This window comes from Cydia amplana, chromosome 25 (genome assembly GCF_948474715.1).
Source record: "Cydia amplana chromosome 25, ilCydAmpl1.1, whole genome shotgun sequence".
Classification (NCBI taxonomy): Eukaryota; Metazoa; Arthropoda; class Insecta; order Lepidoptera; family Tortricidae; genus Cydia; species Cydia amplana.
Window position 1 is genome coordinate 4200857 of NC_086093.1, and position 25082 is coordinate 4225938.

Sequence of the window (25082 nt, forward strand, 5' to 3'; positions counted from 1 at the left end):
GTGCTATATTTCAATCAATCTTCTGGTAAAGTGATCATTCTTCAAAACCGTGTCCCAAGGCGGACACCATTGCGGCTCTGCTTACACGCATGTGTTAAACAACATCAGGTTATCGGTCCCACCTACGGAAATGGAGAATATCGCTAAATTTCAAATTGGGTTGTTGGAAGGGAAATCAAATTGGGATACTTGGAAATATAAAGCCATCAGTCTACTACGAACCGTCCCGCACGCGCTGGAAGTAGTGGAAGGCTCGTTCAAAAAACCCACAGAACCCGAAAGTCCGACAGAAGCAGGTGCAGTGTCCACGTACAAGACAGAACTAGACCGTTTTGTAAAAGCTGACGCGACTGCTCTGCTGATCGTAACTACCAATATGAAAGAAAAGACACTTCGAAAGGTCATGAGGTACACGAATGCAAGAGACGTATGGCTTGAGCTACATAGACTATTCGACGGCACGGACGACGACAAGTCCTACAATCTATGTATGAGCTTTTTTGGCTTTAGAAAAGATCCGGCAGATGACATAGCCACACACATGTCAAAATTGAAAAATATTTGGACGCAGCTTAATCAGGAAATAAGTAAGGACAAAACCAGTAAGCTTCCAGAACTGCTACTCCTTTGCAAGATTCTCGATACGCTTGACGAAACCTACTTTTCCTTCAGAAGCAGCTGGCTGTTACTGCCTAAATCTGAACGAACTATAGAAAGCCTTACAAGTCATTTATGTGCATTTGAACGAGCTCTTCAGAGTAACAACGTACTTCAACAGGAAGCTCTCGTTTCAAATTCCGGCACTACGTCTACTGCAGAGAAGAAGGACAGAAAGTTGAAATGCAACTACTGCCAAGCTATCGGCCATCGAGTGAGAAACTGTCAGAAGTGGATCAAAGACGGCAAGCCTCCGAAAAGCAGTAATTCGCAAGCAACACCTTCTTCTACATCTACGAACATGATCCTGTTGTCAATCGATAGCACAGAAGTATTTTCAATCGTTCCCGACATCGAACACTGGTACGTGGATAACGGCGCCACGAGCCACGTGACAAACCGGGCTGATTTGTTCCAAACCTTCAAATGCTTTGAAAACGTCCATACTGTAACAACGGCTGATGGCAAAGCGATTAGTGCTAAAGGCAAAGGTTCAGTAATGATCGAAGCAAATGTAAGAGGGAAGCTACAACGAGCAACCCTTCAAGATGTTTGGTACGTTCCAGCCATTGCAAAGAATTTATTCTCAGTACTAGCACTCCACGACAGAATTCCGAACAGCAAATTCGTATCAAAGACAAAAGAATGCACCGTCTATGTCAACGGAAAAGCGTGCTTATTAGGAAGACGTGAGAAAGAAGGTGGATTGTACAAATTAGATGTAAAAGTTGTACATCCTGAGAACCCCGCAGAAGTCTTTGCAACGTCCAATACTATGCAACTATACCACGAGAGGTTCGACAACCAAAACAAGAGGCACGTGAGAGCTACAGTTAAACGCGAACTGGACATAGATCTTCCTCTTGATAAGGAGTTGTGCGAAGGCTGCATATATGGGAAAGCTAAATCCGGTACGAGAACCCGAGCTACCGTGCCAGGAGAACCCGAGGGAGTCTTCGAAGATGCTGAAGACACCGTCTCTAGAGATTATGAACTTGGCCTTGAGGGAGAAAATTTGGAACCCAAACCAGTCCAAGAAGACCAAGTACATGTACCCGAGCTCGAACCGCATCAAGATGATCCTGAAGCAATCGACTATGACGCCGACCCGCCGCGTTACGATTTGCGCAATCGCAACGAAATACGACGACCTGAAAGACATAATGACTACGTATGTACTACAGAGACGTACCCGTCGAATTTTGCTGATGCCATGGATCGTAATGACAGTGAAGAATGGCGAAAAGCGATGCACAGTGAAATGCAGTCACTGAAGGACCTCAACGTGTGGACGGCATGTGATCTACCGAAAGGGAGAAAAGCGCTTCCTTGCAAATGGGTCCTGCAAACAAAAAGGAACCCAGACGGCTCTATCGACAAATACAAAGCACGGCTAGTTGTGAAGGGCTTCAGGCAAAGAAAAGGAATCGACTACGATCAGACCTTCAGTCCTGTCACACGCCTCGCGACTGTCAGAGCATTATTGAGTGTCAGCGCTCAAGAGAACATGCATTTAGTACAATTTCATGTTGCTACTGCGTTCCTCAACGGAAAGCTTGAAGAGGAAATATACATGCAACAACCCGAAGGCTTTAGCGACGGAACGCCTAAGGTCTGGAAATTTAACTTTCTACGTTCCAGAGCAAGTTGCTGAAGGTGCGATGGAAGTCAAGAGAATTGGCACTGCAGATCAGCTAGCTGATATTCTAACCAAAGGACTACCGCGGCCAAGATTCTCTTTCCTTTGCCATGTCCTTGGAATAGTATTGAATAAGGGAAAGTGTTAAAGGAGTTTTTATACTATCTGTTATAGGTATTCAAACTATTTACGTGTGACTTGCATCTTACTAAACTCGAAAAGAAAGAAATATGTCATGTATTGATTATGTCAATGTCGTATGTGGAAAATAAAATAACGTATTCGATTTGTGCTATATTTCAATCAATCTTCTGGTAAAGTGATCATTCTTCAAAACCGTGTCCCAAGGCGGACACCATTGCGGCTCTGCTTACACGCATGTGTTAAACAACATCAAAAATGTGGTTCTTATTTGTGGTTCTATCACTTAATATGTTTGGGTTAGCGTCGTTCATACCTATTCCAAATTTCAGATCGTTAGCTTAAGTAGTTCTCGAGATATTTACCAATGTGACAGACGGACGGACGGACGGACAGAGTTGCACCTTAAGGGTTCCTTTTCTACCTTTTTGGTAAAGAACCCTAAAAAGGTGGAGGTTCTTAATTTCATTAGTTTAGCCCAGTGGTGGGAAAAGTACGGCCCGCGGGCCAGCTCCGGCCCGCGAATGGGTTTTATCCGGCCCGCCGCCGGTCCTATGAAATAATTAATATATGGCATTGGCCCACGATTCAAAAATAAATCGCAATAAAAATAAGTTTTGGCTACAATTCTGGCCCTTCACTTAAATTTCCTAAACTTTCTGGTCCCCTATGAAGAAAGTTTGCCCACCACTGGTTTAGCCATAAAGCGTAACAAAGTTTCGCATTTTCGATACCTCTTAATTGTGGATAACATTATTTGAGGAGATTCGTCATTTCTGAATAAAAATCTGGAACACAGCTGGTCAAATCTCGCATTTTAAGAATCTATAAAAACCCAGATTTAATCCAAGATTGATGACGTCATAAATTAGATAAACTATATAAAAATTACGGTATCCTCTGGCTATATGCCAGACGACGGCCGTCTGTGTACCATCGTCCATTTTAACTGGCGATTGTAAACCTTACTGTGAAGACATAAGGGTCGTCGATGGCCAGTTAAGGTTGGTATTGGTTTTATTGACATGTGGCAGACAGTGATGGACGCTAATCGATCGAAGTTGAGACGTTGTTTACTACCAAAGAGAATTGATTGTAATAGAGAGGTAAAGTCTAATAAAACGTGCCCCTTAGCGTGACATCCAAAACTGATGGCGCTGTGTACTGCGCCGTATGTTTTGAGGTCACTGAATTGTCAAACTTCAGCTTTTTCGCGAAATTGTCTTAAATTTTTAAGAATAAGAATAAGAATAAGAATCTTTTATTTGCGATAATATTTACTCATCTTAGTTGCCCCAAACTGTTGCCATCGTTAAAAAGTTCGCTTAATTTTATTGTATGGAAAGTTTCATAGTACCTAAACCGCCGCGTAGTCTGACGTTCATCAGTCTGTCAAGTGCGTATGGTGCAATTGGCACTTACTCAATCAATGTATCGTTGTCACAGAATAAATAATAGTACTAAGTACAGAAGACTCACTCTCTAACAAAACGCGTCCGTTACGATCAGCACAGATATGGCCGCTAGGTGGCGACAACGCCACGCGCGGCTTACCCTAAGACGATTGAGACAAGTTATTTCCCAAAAAGCAGCTATTACTGCCTATTATGGATACATTCAATCCATTCTCAGCTATGGACTGATTATATGGGGCAATTCAGTTGACATTTATGATATTTTTAAGGCACAGAAAAAATGCATTAGAGCAATTTGCGGGGTACCCTACCGGGAAACCTGCAAACCACTATTTTACTCGCTAAAGATATTACCACTAGCATGTATGTATATAAAAGAGATTTGTTTGTTTGTAAGACATAATCCACTACTGTTTAGATTGCAGACAGAGATCTCACAACGGCCCACCAGATACAAATACAAACTTTTCTCCCCATTATTTCGCTTAGATTGTTGTAAGAGAAATGTGTTTTACATGTGTATAGTAATATATAATAAGTTGCCGACTCGGTTTAAGGAAATGCCTTTGTCAAAATTTAAAAGAAAATTAACCGATTGGCTCCTGGAGAAATGTTTTTATAAAGTACATGAATTTTTAGATTGTAATGAAGTCTGACATTCATTAATTTGGAATTTTGCGTAGTAATTTTGCATTTTATTGTTGACACGTCTTATTGAATAATGTACATTTTGTTATTGCTTGTTAATGTTATGGTAATGGTATACAAAGTATTTGTAGTTAATGTATTGCATCACCTATTTATTTATATATTTCTACGCCAGTGATGGCAGAATATGCTGTTCTACACCAAAAACCAACGACACCAAAATTGTACATACCATATTCTATGAAATAAATTTATGATTTATGATTTATGGCTTTCCCCAAAATTGGGGCGGAACGGATGTACTTTTAGCTACCTGTAGCAAAGCGAGGAAATCGCGGAGTGAGACACGCCTGCCGTTGTTACTATTATGAACAGACTAGTGAAGAAGGGAGGCTAATGAAAAAAAAATCGTAAGAGGGGTTAAAGGGGCCCACTGATTAACAGTCCGTCGGACGATACCGGCCAGTCAGTTAGAACAAAAAGTTGACAGCTCCGAACAACTAACACGCCGATATCGTCCGGCGGACTGTTAATCAGTGGGCCCCTTAAGAGAGCTTAGACAACCAGTCTGCCCTAATCGGTACCTAGTGACTCTGCCTATGAAACCGATGGTCCCGGATTCAAATATATACCACGGATATTTGTTTTTGAGTCATCGATTATTTCTATGTGTGTATTTAAGAATTTATAGTTATCTAAGTACGAGTAGTTAAGAACCCACCACACATCACTTATTATTAATAGACTAATACATAGTATTAAAAATCTATAACACGCCAGTTTAAAAACATGTTTTATGATAATCAGGGATATGAATATGACATGACTAATAAAATAAACTCCAGCTGCGGCCCCGCAGACGCGCGGTTTATTTTGGCACAAACAAATTATGAAATGAGTTAGTTATTTTAGCTTTCCCGACCTACTTGCGGCGAGTTGTAGCTATACTGATGATTTTTGTTCAAAATTAGCTATAGGTACTTTTATAGTTATTTACGATACAAGTGCGGAAAAGAGGAAATTCGAAACGAGTGGCGATAAATTAAAACACGACGGAAGGGAGTGTTTTAAATCGACACGAGTTGCGAATTACGAGTTGAGTGGAGTTGCGAGTTGGGATTTTAGTTGCCTTTAAATATTTTACATAGCAACGAAAAGTGCTTATTTACGCACTAGTGGGGGAAAGTAGCACCATATGTACTGTAAAAACATTTTTTTTTACATGTCGGGCGTCTATTCGACTGAACAATAACGTGAGTGACCCTTTTAATATACTTTTAAAAGTTATGCTATCTATTTTTTTAAGTTTACCTATTATAATTTATAGTATTTATACAGGATAACAATAGTAGGTACCTACTTACTTACTAATTTGTAAAACTCAGTACGTAGGTATAATTGAAAACGTGGTATTTGCCATTGGTACATAGGTAATACAAAATATACACAATAAATACCCCATTTGTAATAAAATCGTTGTGCCTCAGATAATTTTGAAGTCCAAGTCAAGTCTAAGCGATAGACTTTATAAAAATAAGGGATAAATCCCTACCAGAGCCCTGTTTATCAAAAGCTTTTAACTTGTAATACAAGTGGAAGTCTCTTTCTAGCTTAAAGCTGTCAAAAAGGGACTTCCGCTTGTATTACAAGTTACAAGCTTTTGATAATGGGCACTGGACTAAGCGGCAGAGAAAACTTTTTGGTCTTCTTTTGGCACATCTTAAACGGTTTTTGCGTGTACCTAAAGAGTCATTAAATTCACGTTCACGGAGTGATTATATGCCCAAAATATTTATATTACGACTCGGATAATGACCAACTAACCACAAGAATGAGAAAGTTACTCAATACTCACTAATATAATATTATTATTACGCTACACAAACTTCTTCAATGATAATTTTAACTTGTAGTACGTGCTTTATCATGTAGCCTGTTCCATGAATGTTACAGAGAGGCAAAGCCAAAATTAAAAATATGTATCTGATTTATGAACATAACTCCTACGTTGAACGATTCCCGCGCTGTCAACTGTCAATGTCATTGTGTTTATTCATGTTAGCCTAGACCATTAGGGCTTAATAAAATATAACTTTTTTAACAGGAAATAATAGTAAATATATAATAAATATGTGAAAAAATAAAATATTAGTGTACGACAGTCCGACCAATTACAAAATTGGAAGAAAATACAAGAAGACTGAAGAAGAAAATGCTACTTTCGCGACCAAGGTCAAAGGCGGCGTCGTTTCGTGGATAGCATGACTATCCACCCGGACATGTTGCATATCAAAATAAGAATCTAGCAGGGCATGGACGTAGGTACCTACTTTTTATTTTAGGTCTGCATCATCATCTCCATCTCCGCCAGCGGCGTAGAGAAAAAAGCGATTTTCGCGTGGCGTATAAAAAGCAATCTGTGCCCTCCTCGCTCGCCAGCGACCGAATGTTTAATACGTATCTAAAATTCCGAAAGGGAAATAAACGCAAAGTAGGAAATACAGTGGACCCAGTATCAAGTGCTTATTTGTTCATGATTTTCGACGTTTGTGCTACTTGTGCATTCTGGATTTTTTGGAACACTATTCTAGCTAGGTGTATATCTGTCCGCTAACTGCACATGGTGACTGAGCTGTGCACTGCATTCTGGAGCACTATTCTAGGTGCGTCTGTCTGCTAACTGCACACGGTGGTTGTGCTGTGCACTGTGCATTCTGGAGCACTATTCTAGGTGCATCTGTCTGCTAACCGCACACGGTGGTTGCGCTGTGCACTGTGCATTCTGGAGCACTATTCTAGGTGCCTCTGTCTGCTAACTGCACACGGTGGTTGTGCTGTGCACTGTGCATTCTGGGCCACTATTATAGGTGTGTCTGTCTGCTAACTGCACATGGTGACTGAGCTATGCACTGCAATCTGGAGCACTATTCTAGGTGCATCTGTTTGTAAAATGGCTATACTAAGCTTTTTGGAGTACTAACCTAGGTATCTCTGATGATATTTGAACTTGGCAATCTTTCACATACTAATACTAGGTGTGTTCAATGCCAGTATATTTGGGACATTGTGGTGTTGTCACTTATTCCTTACTAACAGCACTGAGATATGGCTCATATCCTACCTGCCAATGGCAGTGGACTTAAGGCCACAAGTCTTGCTAGAACTGGGTTTTGTGGCCCCATGAGTTAATCAATGTGGTATGCCAAATTAGGCCGTCTCTTGATATGTACTCATCTTCAAGTAGGTGAATTAAAATATTTATTCTTATTTCAGCAAGCAAGGAATTAAGCGAGTAAATCTTGACATCGTGAGACGGAGGCACCAGAAATCTGGATATGGAAAAATCCTAATAAGACAACCTCGTTGTTTGTTTTTTCAGATGTATAATTAAGAACATTACAAAACCAGTATGACCCAAACAAGATTATGCAAAAATAATCTGCGCTGTAAAATTTTATTGGCAGCGACTTGAACTGCGGCTGGTGAGATGCTTGTCAGTAATGAATAAGGCTAAGTATTTGTTTGCTAACTGTGATGATTTAGCTCTCAATCAATTTTGTGCTGCAACCGGCTGTCGCTTTTAAGTGACTGACTTTCATTTGTGTGACTGTCATCACTGAGAATCTTCGCTAAGGCAGCGGTCCTTTAAATACTATTAAAGCACAATAAATGGCATTAGAGATTTCTTTAAAACATGCTGTCGACAAGTGATATTATAAGAAAATCTAACAGAAAAACTAATAGCTTACGGCCCGGTACTTCAACTTCAAGGGCTCGATTATCAATCATATTTTCCAATGTATGTTTTGCTGTTACTATTTGTTTCATATAATAAAGTGTTCATTTAACATTACAACATACAAAAAACCCTGGTCAAAAGCAGCGATAAGGAAGCGGAGTAACACTTTCCTCTCTGCAGTCACAATGTGGTCGCACTCAAGTGACATTACAACAGCCTGTGTTCATTTAGAACAAATTCTCAAAAGCTGTGGTTTATTTAAATACACTTCTTTAATTGCAGTACCATCATATTTACAAGGATTCTGTCATACAAAATTAAATTTTTGTCTGTGCTAATACCTAGAGGCATTCCGAAATATGATCAATTCTGTAAAATTGATAGTCAAATACTAGAAAACTATGTGACTGTGATATATACTGTGTGTATATGCCTATGATGTCCTTATAAAATAATGTACACTTTATACAGTTTAATATTGACTTCAATATTTTCTCTACCAAATCCTAAGAGAAATAAATACAGATACCTATAGAAGAAGTAAATTTATTGCAACTAAGCAGTTTAAGTCAACAGGGAATTGGAACTGTTATGAAACTAATGAAGTAATGACATAAGTCCTTTTATTAGACTATTAGACTAGGTGTCGATATGTGTCAGACCTTTCATGAAGTGTCTAAGATCTAGAGGTCACATAATGAGCAATTGTTTAGATTATATATCTATTGTTGAAGCTTATTATTATAAATGTTATTTATACCATGTAGGTGCATACATATACAAGATACACTTAATTAGTCTTGATACCATTACCTATATGGAGCTATAATCAAATGAAATTAGCTCCTTAGTACTTACCTCAGAAAGCTTAGTAATACTATAATTATTTCTTTAGCCGATAAGGATAAATACAAACTTAAACAACAGATAAAGTCCTTTATATATTGGTCACATTGTAATTAGTTTTAATGAACTTTGCTCATATAAATGGGTTGTTGTACCTATAACTACAAGTTATAGGTACCTATAACTACAAGTTATAGATATTTAAGTTTGGCTAATGAATATGGTTATGTGTGTATTTAAAGAGCTGAATAGATAAAAGTACCTATACTGAATTTCGTATATTTTAAAGAAATACAATGCCAATATATCACCTAGTGTGACATAATTTGGTGGCTAATTAAAATAAAGGGTTATAAATATATATTTTTTCCAGATATTTAATTACTTACGGTAATACTTACACCCGTGTGGAAATTATTAAATAAGCCTAATAGAATGAATTAGGTACATTAATTTTGTTCAGGTTATGGTGGTCTTGTTTATGTTTAAAGACCCTCTTTTCCGGTTTACCACACTGAGATACATCTGAGAGAAGACAACACAGCTATCGCAATTATTTATAAACCGGTGAAATGAAATACAGTATTTTTTATGTCTAGGAACATTAGCAGTGGTGTGAAAAGAGAAATTACAATATTCTACTTAAATGCTATATGTGCTTTAAGTGTCATAAGCTGATTGAGAGAAAATAATGTAAGATTTCAGATTTAACGCAAATTAAATTTGAAATTCTTACAACATTTTGGAAATCCATATACCTCACGAGTTATTGGTTATTATATAAATATCCTGGTGAAGTAACCCAGATGTTTTTTCTACATAAGTAGATGCTTTTGCAAAAAATATTTTATCTATGTTTTCCTTCCAACTGAAACGAAATCTAAGGTATTAAAATTTAGGAAAAGTAGAAGGCATCAAGGCACGGTCATTGTAACTACTCAGTTTACAAAATATTTACACGCATATGTACATATAATTGTATAAGATTTGCGCCCCAACTCTCATTTATAAAAACATATTTTATTAACTGGTTTCAAGTTTCAACAGCGGTTACCCCATTATCCATTATCCTGGTTACCCCAGTGTTATCCAGGAAGTGCCATCAGCCATCACTGAAGGAGAAGAGGAAGAGGAGAAAGGAGTACAGTACGGTGTAATCCCTTGCGCCCAACACCGTCAAGCACACACACACACACAGTACACACTTGAAATACTGGTGTATGTTATGTAAAAATAATTACATTAATTATTTTATGGCATCTGTTTCAGAAGTGCTTGCCGTTTTTAATAGCATTATGTAATGAGGGTATAGATGTGTAAATAATTGTAAATCTGCTCTTGTGCTTTTATTGGGGAATAGGCTCTCCTCAAATGATAGAATTGAACACTTTATGAAGAACGTTTTTTCGATTACACCAAACTCAACCTTAAAGTGTGACCTAGTACCCTTAATCGGTCTTAAATTATTTATTAACAATGTCACCAACTAATGAAAATCATTCATTACAGGATTAAGAAAAAGTAAAAAATTACTTTATCACTTTTATTAGCTGTTGTGATTGTACCTATACAACGTGCAAACCCTGTCCTTGAAAAAATATCAAACTTTACTGTTATTCTGATTGATAAATTTCAGCAACCCTTGCTATCCATAGCATTAATTTTTTCAGGGAAAACACTAATTTCAAATTGAATGAGGTGTAAAACATTGATTACCTGTATATATAAATAACGAACAATAATATTCGTGATGGTAGTTAACTTGTTAGTGATTATTTATTGCCCTCAGAATCATGAAAAAATCACTTCCCAAACGATTTGTAGAGGGATTACATAAGTCAACTCTTAAAGATTTGTATTGATATATTTTTATTTTCATCACCTATTTAACCTGTTATGTGTTGTGTCAACCGTAAATCGTTTAGGAGTTGGTGGAAGAAAAACATCAAGGTGGAGTGATTCTTGTAATGATTTTTCTCAATTTCATAATCATGGTTCCATCCAATAATTTTGGTAAATCCTTACTATGATAAATGAGAAAATAAGTGTTACTTAAAGGTGTAACCAACAATAACACACTGCCAAGAGTTGCTTATAGTTGTTGTATTCGCCAACAGATGCATCTCATGCTATCCTTTGATTTCTTTCCTATAATAATTAAGTTGTATGTGGTATTTGGTGGTATAAATGAAAATACTTACCTATTAATAAATAAGGATCAAATTATTTTTGTTTCAACTATCTATACTATACGATAGACAGTTTGATGAAATGATATCACTAGATCTCTAAATAATGTTGTAAACTAAATATACATACCTATATTTTGAAAATAGTTAATGATAACTAAAAAGGTACCTAATTTAAAATGAAATAATAAATCATTGTTAATCAATGATTTCATTGTTGTAATACAAAGCCAAAACAAACTTTGAATACTTATCTCTAAACATCTACAAGTTAAAATTATCATTGAAGAAGTTTGTGCAGCGTAATAATAATTGGAAATTAAACGAACTTACCTGTAAGTGAAGTTCATTTCAATTATATTAGCTGCACAAACTTCGAAATGATAACCCATCCCACCCAGTACCCACGTTGTCCTGAGACAACCAGGGATTCGTGTACCTATAATCCCTGTCAAAGTTATGGCAATATTGGCTTTGCTGAATTGGGGGCCAAGTTGTTCCATCTATTGGCATATTCACTGCCAGCGTGAGCTAAAAGCATAGCGGATACCATATGTTTTTTCCGCTTTGTAGCGATAAGTACCTAAGAATAGAGAATCCTAGCGGGCTACTGGCAGTGAAAGTGTTATGTCTTGGCTTGTTACTCTAAACTAAATGACATTGACAGTTGACAGCGCGGGAATCGTTCAACGTAGGAGTTATGTTCATAAATCAGATACATATTTTTAATTTTGGCTTTGCCTCTCTGTAACATTCATGGAACAGGCTACATGATAAAGCACGTACTACAAGTTAAAATTATCATTTCGAAGTTTGTGCAGCTAATATAATTGAAATGAACTTCACTTACAGGTAAGTTCGTTTAATTTCCAATTATTCGTCATAATTATGTCATTTTATACCCAATTTCTTTCATTAACCTTACTAACACACTAACTAATTATGCAATAGGGTATTTGACTACTAGTCAAATCAGTTTCTTTTTTCGAACTGTCAAAACGATTTTGCTAATATGGAATTTATATGAAACACTAGCATGACGTCACAATCAAATAGCCTACTCTTTATAGTTTTATACGGGTTTTAAAATAGAACTTGTGTCTAAAAATAACTGCTGTCTACGTTTCTCAATTAATCTTCTGGTGCTTTATTTCCTGCATGGTGTAAAATAATTTATATTAAATACAGTCAAATACCCTATGACAGTTTGTTTCTTCAGTTTTAACTATTATGCAATAATGTAATATGAAAGAAAAATTATAAACTAAAATTAAAAACTATATAAAGCTACAACTAAAACATAAACTAAAATTATAAATAAAAAAGTGGCTCCAGCTCTGTGCCTTTGGGCAGGGTGCCAAGAAGGCTGGCGGCATTGCCGCGCTGGACGGCAATACCAATGCGTTGCGCAAGGTAGGAGCCAGCCCTCTTGTCACCCGTCGCCTCCACGAGGCGCTTCGCCAGCTCGGTGAATATGCCGTGGGCGCCAGGTCCCCACGGCCCAAGGGTTTCCACCCCAAACGGCTCAAACATGCAGCCAGGATCAATGGCTGCATATTTGCGCCGCTTGAGGTGTTCAGCCGCGTTGGCGGCCGCACCAGCTCTGATTGATGTTCCTGGAAGATGGGACGGCGCAAGGGTGTCCACGCATGTGGCATCCCAAACTAAAGGCCGTCCAATCTTCCAGGGAACGAGGGTCATGCCGTCCGGTCTTTTGCCATCATCGCGGGCCAAACCAGACGGTTCCAGAACCGCCGGCACCCCAGCCGTGACAAGAGCACGGCGGAGGATGTCATTTAGGCTCGCGTGTCGTGAGAGACGGCCGACACTCCTCGCACAGGATAGGCCGTGGAAACCAAAACGCGTCACGTTTGCACCGCACTGGCACAGATGAGGAGCCACACAAGCCACCCCCAAGCGCAAACACAAAGAAATCCTAAAGGTGTTCGTAGAGAGAAGTGTGCCCAGGTTCTTTGATGGCAGGGCCTGCAACCATGAGCCGGATTCCCATCTCGTCGCAGCAAGGAGACGAGCGCGCTCTGTGGTGCTGGTAGACGTTTCGTACAGATTATCCCGTACCAGCAGACAGAGCGGCTCGTCCCATTGGTGTTGCGAATGGCGAGTAATGGGCAAGTCCGTGTTTGGGCAGGCCGTTTTCCAGCTGTCGATAGCCTCCGGCAGGAAAGGGACGTCCAAATTAATAAGGGGGTCAGTTTTAAGGATTTTTCGGAACAGTTTTTCAATGTTATGCGCTGAAGAAAGAAAAGCCGGAAGAGCAACAGCAGAAGTTTGTCGTATCCCAATACCACCGTGCCTAATGGGCAGGGAGGCTTGGGACCACTGAGAGTTGTCGAAAGTAATGTTAAAAATGGACGATACTGTAAATTTTATTTCTTGGTCTAGTATTTCCAAAAGGTTGGGATATTTCCAAAAATGGCTACAACGCAGGACATAAGTAAATTTAGGGACAAACAAACAAAATTTAATTATTGTGTAGGCCATATGAGGGTTAATTGTGAGCAAGCGGTCCGAATAGTTTTTAAAATTTTGAAGCTGATTATTAATGTAATTCGGGAAGGCTTCGTCCAGGATCGGTGAACCTAGGAGGTAAAGTGAACTTTCATCCAAAACTTTGATGCCAGGAGCTAAGGTGCTGAATTTTGAAAGCGCTACATCTTTATGCATGCATCGGTCGGAAAAAAATACTTCGCACTTTGAATAATTTAAACACAGGCCAATTTTAGAAAACTTTTCTATGAGAATTCGCAAATCATCAAATACCTCGTCGACGGTGCCTCCCAGGGTACCATCGTCGAGGTACCAAGCATTAAATTTAGAATTTAGGCTTTCCAGGATAGGGTGTATGGCAAGGCTGAAAAGTGCAGGGCCCAAAGGGTCGCCTTGCTGACAGCCCACTGATGAATATAAAAGGTTATTTTTAAAAAGTAATATATTAAAGTCCATCTAAGCTGAATCTATGTTTTCTTTAACGTGACAAAGTTTGAGAGTGAATTGTGAACTCACATTGTACCAAGGAGAAGGTACCGAAGTTGCCAAATTTCTATAGGAAAAATTCCCAGAGAAAAACAATTTAGCTAACAATGAAAACCTTTATAGATAGATGCTTTATTAGATATTTCCTCTTCCTGTCTAATTACCATGTGATATATAATATTTTGAATAATAAGTACGTTTTTGAGAATCCCGACAAGAATATTTCTGCATGGATACTTTAAGTTGTCATGTAAGTTTCAGAAACTTCCTAGATTGTTCGACGTTCGTGTGTTTTAAGAAAGTTCTGCAACATTCGAATAGCTACTGTGAACACCATATTTTGACAGGAATCTGCTTTTTATGGTGACATCACTACGCTCTTATAAGTGCTTAGTTAACTTGGTCTGAATCTGTTCTTTAAAGGCTTCGTCACACAGGCGCGTTTTCCGGGCGGGACGTGAGCGGGGCGTGCAGCTTTTACGTATAAAACGCTCACGCTCCGCCCGGAAAACGCGCCTGTGTGACGGAACCTTTACAACAAGGATTATTCCGACTGCTTAGCGCTATGAAAACCAATATTAATAACGTTTTTAGTTGAAAATAAAGGTGTTAATTTTTGTCACGTAAAGAGTTAAAGAATGGGAAAATTTGACGCATAAAGGAGTTACAAGACACTTACCTTCTTTAAATTGTTTCAACATGACATCAAGCGTGACATCCTCAAAGACGAAGTTGCAGGGGTTCTGGTAGTACTGCGCGAGGGTCCGCAGCGGCGTGTTGTCGTCGGGGTCCACGAAGGCCAGGTCCTTGATGAACAGCACCGTCACGATGTTGCCGCGGTGGCCTTCGTACACCGGGATGCGGGAGTAGCCTGCGAATGTGGACTTTATTTAGTGAGTGGTAAGTTTCAATTTCTAGCAACAAACCGTGTTTTTATACTCAAGTCTGAGTTGACAATATATCCGACACAGGCTAGTCCAACCAGCCCAACTTAAACCTTTGATATTAAGTAAAACCTTGGACTTGGGCGGTATGGACCATACTCCGCTACTTTCCAGTACCACATGAGAGGCTGTATCTGCTGTCTCCATCTATGCAATCTCCGTATAGGGGACTATCTAAGCAAAGCCTTAATTGCTTGCCGTGTGGTGGCCGGCTTTAGAATAGCGCCAACCCTCACATAGGATAAGGGTGTCGTACGAGGCGACTACGTCCACAAACGAAGCAAGAACAGGGGAGATGGTCCTCTCAGCATTGGTTTGCAATCCATCTAGGAGAAGGATACTCCAAAATAAAACCCGGAATGGAGTTTCCGTAAGGCGCGAGTAGGGTCCAACCTGAAATAAGCAGCAGATTCCTGCAGCCGACCTGTCCCCACACGTATTGACTCGCCTTTAATAAGACAGTGAATCCGAGAGGGTAATGCAGGTGCTGATCATCCCTGCGTTTCCTTAATTCCGTCCCAAGCGGTGTAATGTCTTACACCATAAATCGTCTGCAATAGACGCTAAGTGTAAGGCCTGGGGCCTTATTCGACATGCCAATTTTGACGTCGCATGTTGAAGTTCATTTGAATCTGAACTATCGTGGGTTGTCGAATAGGTAAAGATCATTATCTGTCAGTGAATCTCATGTAAACAAATCATTTCATCGCTAGACTTGATTGTCTATTGGTATGGCCGCCATGTTTGGATTTATGACATTTAAAAGGGGATTCTATGGCATAGAGTAGACTGCATTTCTATTTTCTATAGTTTTTTGATTCCTCTACTCGACGCAAGATGGAGTTAACAGTCAAATTTCGATCTTGGCGTTATAAAAATAAACCGCAAGAACATGACATGCAGTTGCGTTGGTGTAGATCTATCATGAAAACGAATATATGACAATTGTCCAGAATTAAAAAAAACTTGACAATAAACATACAGCAATACATATACCACTAAATGTCAAAAAGAAAACAGATTTATTATAATTACTAGGTAACAAATTATATATAAAGTTTAAATTTTAAACCAATCGTCGTGGTTCTTAGCAATGAACTTCTTGTAACTTGTGCGATAAATATCATTTGATATTACACCAATTACTTTATGGTGAAGTAAAATATCATGAGTCATGAGGAAGACGGAGTAGCCACAATAAGCTATATTTTTGTCCTCTGGGTTAGATGGCAGTGAAACAGGGAGAGATAGTGAAGAATGCGGCAAAATAAGCATTTATTGTGTTGTTAGTAGTTAGTAGACTAGTTTTTTTTTCTAAAAATGAAAATTGACGCAACGGCGAGCTCATAGCCCCCTATGAGCCAGTCTGTTAGGTGCAGGCTTAAGGGCTAATCCCGGGGGAAGCGGAGCGTCGGCGACTAGCTGGTTGCATCTGCATATCAACCTCTTCTCAATTTTTACCTCAGGTCCTTTGATTAATAAATTAAGGTAAAATTCGTAAGAACTAGTGCCTGTGCCATATTCTAAATTGGACGCTATGCCTAATTAGTTGATATAAATTAAATAATAAAATAATTATTTATTTAATTAAATTTATAACAACGCAACGTGGGGTTATTCATGTTGATATTTAATGGCTTATATAAGACAGCGGTCGTATATTGCCTCAGAAATTTGGATTTTGTCAGTTTGAATGAACAGCAAACTGGAGACATTGAGATTAATTTTAAACTTATTATTTTAGGTGTTCGTAAGAAATAAGGTATTGAACATTGACGGAAAATCGCGAAAACCCGGCCAGGTGCGTCGGACCACGCAAAATGGAGGAGGATTCCATACACTTACTTCTTCTACCATGTATCCATATGCCAAAATAGCAACAAAAAAGCCGAACAAAAATACCGTTTCTTCGCAGCACTAGATTTCAGTCCTTTTTTTAGAAAAGTAATATGTTTAGGTACATAATATATATGTAAGTAATTTTTGTTATAATGTGAAACTTATATGTTGTGTTACGAGACTTACGAGTAGCTAACTTTAACAGCCTAACAGATCCCAATAAGGCCTAGTTTACCCTCTGGGTTGGAAGGTCAGATGGCAGTTGCTTTCGGAAAAACTAGTGCCTACGCCAATTCTTGGGATTAATTGTCAAGCGAACCATAGGTTCTCATGATCCGTGGCAAAATCGGGATAACGCGAGGAAGAATAACTTTGTCACAATAAAGAATATTTGGCCAAATATAAATCCGTATTTTATTACTCTTATTTGACCTACCTACTCGTATTGAGTCGTATTTTGCCGCCTAGTAGCCTCGAATTGGTTGTTGTATGTGGCTTTCCATAAATTAAGGGTCCTTATGCTTCAATAAGGACGTTTTCATCTGAAGTTGCAATAGAAATTGGAAAGCCACATTTTTACAAGCTTTTAGTTAGTTTCATCTGTCCCGGTTCCAATCAAATCATGCAAATTAAATTTGACCCACTTCCCGGGTGTTCAAAGCTGAAGCGGAAGCTGAAAATTTACATAAGTACATAATATGTAATATGGGCATAGAAGGTAGCATCCTATAGAAGTGGTCTACGCGTGCCTCCGTGAGGGACAAAACATACGTAATGCGACGCTATGATAGGTAGAATTTATTTGTTAAGGTGGGCAACAAATAAATTCGACCAATCATCCATGCTAATTTACGGTGAGGAATAAAAAAAAATGTGAGACTGTGACAAGGACAAACAATAATAGCGCTTTCGCTGCTACTCCTACTGAAAGATACATAAGTCTATCCCGTTCTTTCAGTTATCCCCACCACTCATGCCCAATCCAGTTTAATACTAGATTCATGAATATGGGTGACAATACAATATTTTTATGGTACCATCGAGCTGATCTGATGGTGATGATACAGACAGTAGTCTTTTAAGTCTTTTTAACTTTGTGATAAAACAACGCAACTTAATTGTATTTGAAAATATTTAAAGAAAAATACAGTCAGAAATTCGAAATTTTGTTATCTAACCTCTCAATCACTCTTGCATATTCGAGCGATAAAGAGGCAAATAGCTGAGTTTCGATTTTCGCACTTCCCGGTAGGCCCCTTTGTAAACAAACCGCCTTGATGTATCAATGTCAAATTTTTAATTGTCTGTGAAAACTTGTCAAAAAAAAGTTTAAAGAAAAGGCAAAGAGTAGTATAATATATATAGCGCTGGCGGTACACCGAGAAATTCAGTAAAATGCTGCAAATGATGTTAAAGGTATGAAAATCGGTACGAACATTTGAAACAATTTGACCTGAAGCACCAACAAATAAAAAAAACGAGAGGAGTTATGACGTCATCTTTTTTTTTATGGAATTTAAAAAAATATTGTACCTATCGTGTGTGGTATTAAACGAAAGGGCTTTCTGAGCCGATTCCAAAAATATATCACATCATTACATTTCAGTATTTTTTTTAAAATAATACAATGAATAATTTTCAAAACATACCAAGTTTGGGTTTGACCAGATACAATACCGTTAAAAAATGTTTTGTAAAATATACCTCAAATTTTATACTTAATATCCTCATATCTAATCCTAATAAAGCAATTTTGAAATTATTTACATTTAGGTTTTTTTTTTAATTTTTCAGTTTTACAAAGTGTGATTATGAATCTCTCAATTAAATATTTAAAAAGAAAGCATAAAATTAATATATAACGTTTTTTTCAGAAAGTCGCTTATATCTCGGAATCTATAAGTCGTAGTAAAAATTGTCTATGTAAGAATTAAGAAAGAATTAACTGAAAAAACTCACCTTTAACGCCCCCCCTCTCCCGAGTTCTCCACCCCCACTCATTAGAACTTTTTCTTACTTAAAGCTTAGATATTACCAAAGGAACATGCAGTAGTATTTTATGCAACCGTTGTTTAAGAGAGGTCAAAAAAGGCGAGTGGCGTGAGTAAGTAAATTTAATAAAGACGCCACGAGTATTTTTTGAAAGTTAAACAACGTTGCATACAATACTTTTTCTACGACCAAGCGCTTACTTTGAAATGCAATGAAATAATAATAAAAATGGATGATGATGATTGTTTCATGTCCTAATGTGATAGGTTGTTCAGTGGGTGGGACTTTTAAGGGGAACGAAAATTTTATTACTTTTGCGCTACGACGCACGGTTTAGGAGATACAGCCCTGTAAATATTTCTCTTCCTTTTTTTCTTTTTTTGTTTTTTAAATCTTACTTAGGGATTTCTTAAAGGGGAACGAAAATTTGATTATTTTTGCTCTACGACGCACGGTTTGGGAGATACAGCCCTATAAAGATGAAAAAAAAAATCGTACCAGTAACCAAAACATGTCTATGGTTCACTCGTCTGTCAGAAATGACAATTAAAATTAGGTTGGCAACAATGTATTCCATACAATATTTTTTAAGTGGTGATTACACGAAGTATCGTAAAAGTGCCAAAAAGATACTGCTAACTATAAGATAAGAACTATAGGGGGTTTAAAGGTGTGTGCACGACCCTTTAAATGACAAATAAGAGTACGGGAGTAGAAAAACCAAGTTTCAATACTCTTATTTTACCCGAATGACATTATTACTCGTATTTATTCATTCGGACATAATATTCGGACATTATATTCGGCAGGGCTATTATTACACTTTGTAAAATTGAAAAATTAAAAAAAAAATTAAATGTAAATAATTTCAAAATTGCTTTATTAGGGTTAGATATGAGGATATTACGGATAATTTGAGGTATATTTTACAAAAAAAATTAACGGTATTGTATCTGGAGAAGCCCAAACTTGGTATGTTTTGAAAACTATTTTTATTATAATTTAAACAAAATGACTGAAATGTAACGATGTGATATATTTTTAGCATTGGCTCAGAAAGCCCTTTCGTTGAATACCACACACGATAGGTTTCTAATTTTTTTTTTTTCATACAAAAGAAACATGACGTCATAACTTCTCTCGTTTTTTTTTATTTGTTGGCGCTTCGGGTCAAATTGTTTCAAATGTCCTAAAGATCAATCGTACCGATTTTCAGACCTTTAACACCATTTGCAGCATTTTACTGATTTTCGCGGTGTACCGCCAGCGCTAGAAGTCGGCAGCAAAGAGTAGTGTAATATATAGGACAGTCGGCAGTCAACGTTTGTTCCTAATAAATATAACATTGATGAATAAAGACGGTTTCCTTCCGCGAAACCAATTTCGTTATGTGCCACCATTAAATTTCCCTCGGATATGCAAGAGTGATAGAGAAGCAAATACCTATCGCAATTTCCCCCATTCCCCTTTGGATGGTTCTTGTTTGAGTTATAATAATGTCATTGTATGGAGGACTCAACCTTTCCGTTGCATTTTTAAAGTGTTTTTATATCGACATGACACTGGCTAAATGCCAAAAAAAAAACCGCTGTCATAGTAACGAAAATAATAAACACGTCAATCGAAATAAACAACGTAATATACAAGAAAAACTGGAAAAATAGTATATGATAAATATGTAAAACATCATTAATTATCGAATTAAAATTACATACAACATTGTGTAAAAAAATTGAGGCAAATTATACAGCCCGATTATACGGGTTACATCTTGAAAAAAAAAATGATTATCTTGGAAAGAAGAGTAAATATACATAGGTGAACACAATGGTGAACAAAGGTATAGTAAAATAGGTAGGTAAATAATTCAGGGTTTGCTTGTCTGGTCCACGCATGCTGTACCTACCACGACCACGGCACGGCCGTCTCCTGCTAACTTTTCGCTATAATATTAAAATCATAGGTATTAGACCTATGATTTTACTATTATAGCGAACAAATATTTCATGTTCATGATCTCGAATTTAAGACTTTAGCTTAGATTTATGGCGTGCGGCCTAGCGCGCGTTGCCTCTATGAGGAGCTGTCAAAGCGCTTTATATCTGTATGCTTCTGATGATGCGGATCAGCATTGTTATCCAGCGGGGCAAGCGGTCAGCCTGCAGCCTTTCTGGGCACCCTACCGCACTTGGTATGTCACTACCACGATTTAGGGCAAATAATTTATTTATAAGTTTTTAATAATATATATCTTATACCTTTAAACGAGCAATTCTTGTATATTTATTTATTTATTTATATATATTTCGGGGATCTCGGGAACGACTCTAACGATTTAGATGAAATTTGCTATATGGGGGTTTTCGGGGGCGCAAAATCGATCTAGCTAGGTTTTATATCTGGGAAAACGCGCATTTTTGAGTTTTTATATGTTTTCGAGCAAAGCTGGGAAGACATTAAGTTTTTAATTTAAGTGTTTTTATCATGTTTCATATTTAAACTTACAGATGTGGACCACCAGCGTGGTTTTCTTATTTCCTGTTACCAACCAGAAACACCATACCTACTTGAATATCAGAAAATAATCTATAGTGAAGAAAATTAAATAAAGTTTAATGCTTAAAAACTTTAATGTTTTATTAAAATTAAACGAAAAAAAATGTGTAAACTGAAATATAGCTGGTCAACCAAATCTTGTCAGTCAAAAAAGGCGCGAAATTCAAATTTTCTATGGGACGATATCCCTTCGCGCCTACAACTACATTTTTCAAATTTGCCGCCTTTTTCTACTGTCAAGTTCTGGTTGACCAAGTATAGATCTAATTTTTTTATTTGTAGTTGAATAACATATATGTATTTAATTTCCTTTAATTAAAAATCATCTCTGTGTAGATACATATTAAACAATAGGTACTTTTAGGTCTTGGTAAGTAATATAGCCTAATACAGTAGGTCTTATGACTATATTACTTACCAGTATTTGGCTACATTACTTACCAAGACCGGAGCCTGACCTGTCAGTCACCAACTATTTTGATGCTCTTTGTAGGTAGCATCAAAATAGTTGGTGACACAAAGTTACCAAGTTACTAAGGTAGGTACCTATATAGTAGGTAGTAGTAGTGCAATATTTAGTCAAAATATTTTGACTAATTTAGATTATTTTTATGCCAAAAAGGTAATACAAGCTATAGCTGGTCAAGCAGATCTTGTCAGTAGAAAAGGCGGCAAATTTGAAAAATGTAGGCGCGAAGGGATATCGTCCCATAGAAAATTTGAATTTCGCGCCTTTTTTACTGTCAAGATCTGCTTGACCAGCTATATTCATGTTCCACTTAGAAATAAAATACGGACTTTTCTGAATATATGGTTTACGAAATGTGTTAAGGTACAACTTGTGGTTTGTTAACGTGGATTAGAAATAGGCAGCTTGAGTTGAGAGAGGTGATGAGTAAATTCTTTAATTTTTTTTACAATTTTGAGCGTTTATAAGAGAATGTGTGGAGCAAGCATTATTTGACGTGTAGGTGTGGGTTCAACAAAAAGATCGCTTGTCAATAAGGCATTCTTGCTGTTAAAATTCAATTATTAATAGCCTTTATCGACCATCAGCAATGTAGTCCCTTTTTGATTGATGGAAATTGTCACGTAAGTTCCACTACTCGCCGCCGCATCGCCTACAGCGCATTCGTTGGTCTATCGCTCACAAGATGTCATTAATTCATGTAAACTTACGTACTGAAAAAAAAAAGTTTTACTCTTTGCTATAAATTACCCTTTCGCACGTCAAAAACTCCAAGATGGTGCCGAAGGTCATAGAGAACCAAGTCTACCTTTGGAATCATTACTTGTCAAAATTTGACATTAGCAATCCACAGTTAGGTGACAACCAAACCAAACCATTATAAACCTTAAAGTAATAATAAAACAAAGTTGTTTTTTGTTAAATTATTGTTTGTACCAAATGAACTTCAGCACTTGATGAACTTCAAATGAACTTCAGCAGTTGAATTTCAAATGACGCGAAATCTGACAGTTGTACATGTCGAATAAGGGCCCTGAGTGGACGCTCGAAGCGGAGCGTGCAGCGTGGCTGTGGGCTCACGCGTGACGTGATCAGCGTGCACTAAGGCCGCTCCTATACGCTTGCATTTGTTTAACATGCACGCCGCACGCCCCGCCCCGCTGCACGCTTAACTCGAGCGTCCACTCAGGCCTTACATTAAGGACAATTATGTATAGCTTACCAGACTTGACAATCTCGGACATGGTCTCAAAGTCCAGCACGCTGGTGATGGGCAGCATGAAACAGTCATCCAGCTTGGTCATCACGTCCTGAACCTTCTTCTTCCGCAGGTCCAGGGCTCCGGAGATGATGTTCACCTCCTCCTTGTCCAGGTCATTCACGTGATTGGTCACCTGGAACAATAGATACTTATAGAATAAAGAACGTGTCGCAATCGGCTGTAATAGAAAAGCGGCCAAGTGCGAGACTCGCGCACGGAGGGTTCCGCACCATCAACAAAAAATAGAGCAAAACAAGCAAAAAAAACCGGCCAAGTGCGAGTCGGACTCGCGCACGAAGGGTTCCGCACCATCAACAAAAAATAGAGCAAAACAAGCAAAAAAACGGTCACCCACCCAAGTACTGACCCCGCCCGACGTTGCTTAACTTCGGTCGAAAATCACGTTTGTTGTATGGGAGCCCCACTTAAATCTTTATTTTATTCTGTTTTTAGTATTTGTTGTTGTAGGGGCAACAGAAATACATAATCTGTGAAAATTTCAACTGTCTAGCTATCACGGTTCGTGAGATACAGCCTGGTGACAGACGGACGGACGGACGGACGGACGGACAGCGGAGTCTTAGTAATAGGGTCCCGTTTTTACCCTTTGGGTACGGAACCCTAAAAACTGTACGCAAAAAAGACTAATAATAAAAACCGGCCAAGTGCGAATCGGACTCGCGTCCCAAGGGTTCTGTCCTTTACCTAAGTCCGACTCACGCTTGACTGCACATTTCTAATAGGTTTTCCTGTCATCTAACCCTGTATGCCATAGGAACTTAAAACTTAAAGGCCGTCGTATGCTGTACAGCTAATATGATTGCTGGTATTCACTGTTCGTGCAGGTGTACGCCGGAGGTTATGCGTATACCCTCTTTAAAAAAAATGTTGAATAAATTCTAATAGACTTACCTTGACTAACTCCTTTAGCCTTTCCCTGTTGTAATGTGTGCCTATCTCTTCGCCTAGGAAGTAGTCTAAGAGCTTACTCGTCGGCCACGCCAGTGGGGCACAAATACCCATCACAATCTGAAATAAAGTAACAGTAAGTTATAAACTGAAATAAATGTCATATACTAAGAAAAAGTGACCCAAGCGTCCAGTGCCCCAGGCTGGAATCGAACCAGCGTCCTCTGCTATCGCGGCAGATGCCTGTTGCCACTCGGCCACCGGGCCACAGCGCCGTCAAATTTTTTCAAGTATATGCACTTCATACTGAAGGCTTATGGCGCCCCCTGGCAATAACAACAAATTAAAATATTTTCTGAAAATGATTTAATTTGTTCTAATATGTAACAGTAAGTTAATTATAACTCTTTCATATTAAAGGAAAAATTTAAAAATTCACCGCTTCCGGCAAGACTCGAACTTGCGATCTTCGAAACATCGGTCCGATTGCTTTTAATCAACTGAGCTACCAGAAACTAAGCGTGCGAATCTTTCCATTCCTTAGTTTTTTTACGCGCCTTAGGGAGGCGCATAGCGACATCTATCGTAAGAATGGTTTAACTTAATATAAAAAAAAATTGTCTCGCCGCAGACATTTATGCTTGATAAACATTAGGTAAGTTAGTTATAGTAGACAAACCAATTATGACATGACATCATCATTACAAGCTGTAAAATTGATTACATTTAAGATAAACAACATCTCTATAGTTATTTTCGATACAAGTGCGAAAAAGAGGAAATTCGAAACGAGTGGCGATAAATTAAAACACGACCGAAGGGAGTGTTTTAAATCGACACGAGT

The 25082-nt window shown here is 38.1% G+C and overlaps 1 protein-coding gene across 2 annotated transcripts in view; it reads right to left on the reverse strand.

The window, feature by feature from the left end:
• Window positions 1-25082, reverse strand: part of LOC134659701 (unextended protein-like) — a 41044-nt gene that overhangs the window by 13857 nt on the left and 2105 nt on the right. For both annotated transcript variants that reach the window (XM_063515390.1, XM_063515391.1), the window contains exons 3-5: window positions 24242-24358; window positions 23291-23462; window positions 14948-15139 (exon numbers count right to left, since the gene is read on the reverse strand). In XM_063515390.1, coding sequence (XP_063371460.1) covers window positions 14948-15139; window positions 23291-23462; window positions 24242-24358 — 481 coding nt within the window. The remainder of the gene's footprint in view (window positions 1-14947; window positions 15140-23290; window positions 23463-24241; window positions 24359-25082) is intronic.